The sequence below is a fragment of the Colletotrichum navitas genome (genome assembly GCF_030913465.1).
Source record: "Colletotrichum navitas strain CBS 125086 chromosome Unknown LY79scaffold_235, whole genome shotgun sequence".
NCBI lineage: Eukaryota > Fungi > Ascomycota > Sordariomycetes > Glomerellales > Glomerellaceae > Colletotrichum > Colletotrichum navitas.
The window spans coordinates 1-5,605 of record NW_026850781.1 but is presented as its reverse complement, the minus strand read 5'-3'; the positions used below and the strand labels follow the sequence as shown (position 1 = coordinate 5,605).

General features: G+C 35.0%; 1 protein-coding gene across 1 annotated transcript; it reads right to left on the bottom strand.

The window, feature by feature from the left end:
* Window positions 1-3,361: 3,361 nt before the first annotated feature.
* Window positions 3,362-5,044, bottom strand: LY79DRAFT_173697 (uncharacterized protein). The gene is made up of 6 exons (XM_060551237.1): window positions 4,872-5,044; window positions 4,698-4,802; window positions 4,606-4,644; window positions 4,414-4,549; window positions 4,205-4,346; window positions 3,362-4,150 (listed from the first exon to the last, which is right to left on the bottom strand). Exons 1-6 carry the CDS (start codon window positions 4,932-4,934, stop codon window positions 3,502-3,504), a joined length of 1,134 nt encoding a protein of 377 aa, XP_060406837.1. The 5' UTR covers window positions 4,935-5,044; the 3' UTR covers window positions 3,362-3,501.
* Window positions 5,045-5,605: the final 561 nt, after the last annotated feature.

Genomic DNA, 5,605 nt, shown 5'->3' with positions numbered 1-5,605 from the left:
AAATTTTACTTTATTAATAAAGTTAAAGGTAAAAATAATAAGCTATATAAGAAATTATAACTAGTAGTATAAGGTTATAGTAATAATAGTAAAAAAACCTTACTAGTTTAGTTACTTATAATTTAGAGAGCTAGCTAGTATATAATTCTTATACTTACTTTTTTTTTATAGCTAATAGTAAAGTAATATAGCTATAAGATATAATATAGGCCTATATATAGTTAACTTTATAACTTAACTATACTATTTATATATAACTTCCTCTTTAGATTTATAATTATTATCTTTAAGGTATTATTATAAAGGTAGTAAAGCTATTATATAGCCTTATAAAAGTAAATACCTATTAGTAAGTAACTTATAACTACTACTACTATAAAAAGCTTAATATAGTTATTACTTTATATAACCTATACTTAATTTTTTTATTTATAAAAAACTTTAACTTTATAGTAATTAAGATATAAATAAATAATATAATTAGCTTAACTAGTGTTAATTTTTCTAGATATAAAGATAATAAGCTTACTAAGATAAAGCTTTTTATAAAATAGAAAATTTTACTTATAAAAAATAAACCTTTAGTATTTAATATAGGAATTATTTTATTACCTTTAGCTAAAGATACCTTTATTATACTTTACTAAAAAAGCTAAGGTATAAAGCTAAGACTTATTAATAAGAAATTACCTATAGCCTAGTAAGACTATATCTAATAGTATACTTAAGGTATATATATTACTTCTATTTATTAGCCTAAAGTATACTTTAACTTATCTACTATAGCCTAGTATAAAGAGCTAGATAGTAAAGCTATTTAGTAACTTAACTAAAAAATCTAGTAATAAATAAATTTACTTAACTATAGTTTTACCTTTATTCTCTTTAACTTATTTACTATAAAGCTTTTTATATTTATTAATAAATCTTTTATTAATAATTATAACTTAACTTTATAGTTAAGATTTATTATCTTTTTTACTAATAAAGAAGTTAATAATAAGTAAGATAAGTTTACTTTCTATAGTAATATATATTATTTTTTATTAACTAAATCTAAATAAGTAATATAAAGTATTTTTATATTAAAAGTTTATAGTATAGTTATAAATATTACTATAGTATATACTTTTTTATAACTATTATAATAGTAGTAAATAAGCTTAGTAACTTATTAATCTTTACTATTACTTATACTAACTTATACTTACTATATAAGTGCTTAGTAAAGTTAGGTACTACTTATAAAAAGCCTTTAATAATTAATATTATAGTACTATAATAATTATATAAGTAATATAAGCTTTTTAAGGTATAATAGATCTATAGTAATAATAACCTTACTAATAGGTTTATAAAGTGTTTCTTAAACTAAGTACTTAAGAGTCTTATCTCTTATAATAAGGTAAAAATATAAAAAAAAAAAAAGTTATATAAATATAATAAAAGATAATAAGAATAATAAAATATAGAATAATAAGTACTTAAAAAAGAAAATAAGTTATATAAACTATATAGATTAATAATAGTTAAATTTATTTAATATAAGTATATACCTTTAATAGCTATAGCTAAAAAGAAATATACTTAAATAAGATAGTATAAGCTTACTTTTACTAAGTAAATAAATAAATAAACTTATAGTAGTATATAACTATAAAAAGTGTAATACTTTTACTCTTCTTGTTTTATTATATTTTTAGGCTTTTTAAGAGGAATAAAAGCGCTAATAACTTTTACTACACAAGAAAGTTACTAGTGTTAGTATATAGGTAATATAGCTAGAGGCAGTAGGTTATATAATATACTACCTACTAGTAGAATCCTTTACTTTTACCTATATATAAAAGTACTACTACACTTATACTTTTACTTTACCTTAATAACTAGTTAACTATTAATAACTATACTTTCTTATACTTTATAATACTATAAACTTAGGATATCCTATTAGTTAATTAGTAAAAAAACTAATAATACTATAGGCTAAGAGATAATAATAGTACTATATATAGTATTAGTATTAAAATTAATAATAATATTATAGCTAGGTATAAAGTTAGTATATACTTAGTAGACACTAGATCTATATTTACTTATACTCTAGTATTAATTAAGAAAAGTCTATTACCTTAGTTAGGTATAGCTAAGTATATAATAAGTATATACTAGTAATATTTTTAGTTTTTTATAAATTAATATACTAGTGTTTATTTTAGTAGTAATAGTATTTATTAAAAATAAAGTTAGTATATACTAAATATATATTTAAATAAAGCTAAGAATATATAAGTATAACTAGTATTATAAAGTTTTTAAATACTTATATATAATAAGTTAATACCTTATATATATATTATATAAGTAAAAAATAAAGGTTATACTAAAGAAGACCTAGCTATAATTTAAATTAAGAATAAGTTCTATATTAAATTAATATATACTTTATTATAACTTAATAAACATTATATATATACTTACTATAGTAGTAACTAAAGTTACTAAAATTATTAGTATTAAAGATACTAAGGTTTATATAGTTAGTAAATATCTAGAATATTATTAGTATATACTAAGAATATAATAAAAATAGATTAAGAAAATACTTAACTATTACTATTACTATTACTATTACTACTATTATATAGGTTAATAATAGTTTAAAAAAAAAGAAAAAAAGAAATTTACTAAGCTAAAGCTTAGTATATACTAAGAGTAAGTTAACACTAAGCCTAGAGTAAATATATAAATAAAGTTATATAATAAACACTAGCGCTTAATTAAAAATTCTTTACTATGTATATAGTGTAACTGCCTTTTATTTTTGTATATATTAACTTTGTATAACTCTGTGGGTCCCTCGCTAATACCCCTGCCCTAACTTTTTGGCCCTACAACAGATACCCCCCCCAAAGCTGGAATACCCCCCTACTAACTGTTCTCCCCTTGGCACACACCTGCCTAACAGAGAGAACAGCGCTATGGAAGTTGTGGGTCCAGGTGATCTGGTTAGGCAGGTAAGCACCGTAGGTACCTAGGCAGGTGCCGTAGGGATCTCCGTACACGGACCCACACTTGGCCGATCGGAAACCGATCGGAAGCTTTGCCATGGAACCACGCGCCGTTCGTCCTAAACCACCGAATATCAGAGGATGGATGCAGAGAGACAACTTGATTTCTGAAATTAATACATAAGATATATTTGAGAGTGTAATAGCCATGACTTAACGCTCTTGTATTTCATTACATTCCCACTCTACAAACAACTCGTAGGTTCGTTTCCGCGTCGGAATCGTAACAAGTTCTCTCTATGCTGCCAAGCCAAACTTCCATCTGCCATACATGTTCTTTGGTATCATTAAATCCAAGATTATTTACAAACACACTTGCGTTTTTCCGAGACGAAACCAGGAAAAACGATGCCCTGTGCCCCTTCCTCTTCCTCTTCCCCTTCTCGAAAGCTCGCTGGCCTTCCTATGTACGCAAGTTTGCACCCTACTGTTAGGTCTCCTTGACGCTTGGTATACTCCTCGTGCTGGTTCCGCCGCTCATCGCCCCCATTTCATGCGTCTCTGAATTGTCTTTGCCGTACGACTCACCTCTTGCGGCGTATCCTGGCTCGTATTCCGCTTCTCCCGATTGCTTCGCCCTGTCGAGGCTCCGGAAAACCTCATCTCCCGCCTCTTCATCGATGTATCTCAGAACCATATTACCAAGCCGGTTGCCAAACAGCGCATCGTTGCGCGACCGGGCGCCTGCGACTCTGTCATAGAAATCTCGAATGTATGGCCCGCGACGCCAGAACGCCCTCGTGGCCAATGGGCTCAGCACGGGCATGGTGACGGTGAGGAGCCCGATGGCGAGCTCGCGAAATCCCCAGCGGTTGATGTTGATGATGGAATGTGACCCGCCCAGCGTCGTGACGGCCCGCACGATTGCCGTCGATATCACGAAGACGCCTGACGACAGCAGGATGCCGACGCCGATCTTCCGGCCCAGGGACACCCGGAGCTGCCAGAGGATCGGTATCGGGATGCTAAGGAGGGCCGCGTCGGTTAAGATGTTGAGGGAAACTAACACCCAAAAGTTCTGCGGCCGGAAAGTGCATTCGGGACCCGGTAAAGGCCGGATCCTCCAGTTGTCGGAGAATCTGTATAGCCATCAGCAACCCCGGCCCAAGCCGTCGCCCCAGCGAGGAACTCACGGCCGACAGCTGAACGTAACCGTCATGCACAGGACCAAGTATGATGTGCCACACAACCAGAAGAGCGCTTTCATGGTTCGCCTCCGCAATACTCCCAGCGTTAGACGGTTGTAGAAGCACAACACGGTGAACTTGAGAACCCCTATCGGAAAGAAAAAGAAAAAGAAAGATTAGATGCCGCCCGAGTCGATTGCGGATGGGTTTCATACAAATGCAGCCTGGATATGTATACCAGGACAGGAATTCAAGCTTCGAACCGAGTTCAAGGACAGCGACATCGTGATCCGATAGGCTTGGCACCGCCGCGGCGGGGATGTCGATGTTTGCTCCGGTATAGTACGTCACCTGGAACCGTGATCAGTCAACCCTCTATGAGGCTCCTCACACGTCCGGAAACCCACCTGTACAACGTATAAATTGATGGTGTATAACGCGAGGTACTGCCACACGGTCAATCTCCCATGTTTTGTCGGTATGGTGTTGACGAACCTACCAGCAGAGCAAGGTAATCGTCGCCGCGAAAGCCACTGATGCGCACGGTCCGGATGCGCACCACGTACCGAAGAAGTATCACGAAAGCGCCCATGGCATACCAAGCCTGGCGAATCGCTCTCGTCAGCTACGACACGCACGTGGCTGTCGGACGAGCGGGGTCCATTCGACTCACCCAAACTTCGGGAAGATATGTGTCATCCTTTTCTAGATGCACATCTGCACTCGTCTCCCACATGATATATTCCGACTCCAAGACAATATCGGCATCTCGTCCATAGTGAAGTGTGAAGAAGGGAGGGAGCGGCGGCGAGGAAAGACAGGGGCGGGGTAGACGCGCAACTGACTACCTATATGCTTCGAAATTCATAAAGGGGTGGAAAGATCCTGTATATCCGATAAGGTTTGCGTCGATGACCCCAACTCCCAAACGCAACGTACGTGCGCGCTTGCTTGACTATGTGGATAACAGATAGGGGAGAGACGGGGAGGTGGAGAGTTAAAATAGGTACCAAGACCGACGGCATGGCTCGGTGCGGACTTCGTCCAAGCATATACAGGTACCTACCCCTGGTCGGACGATGGATCTGTAGCCTTGAAGCTTTTGCATTCTGCCCACCATCTCCGCCACGTCCTGGGCCGGAGAGCTCGGACTCACCTCCGTCCCCCCCGCTAGGTGTGATCCTCCAGACTTGGTGTAACCCCGGATATGAGACTGGTCGACATCTTTGTCTCTTAGGCTATGTAGCAGGCGCCTACGAGTCCAGGGCGTCGGCTGTGAGTTAGACCATCGGCGTCTTCCGTTAACATTATTAAAGTAATAAGGTACACTTAGCCTATATTATAAAGCTTTACTATATATTATTTAACTTAATTACCTATAAAGACTATAGTAAAAATAAGCTTAAG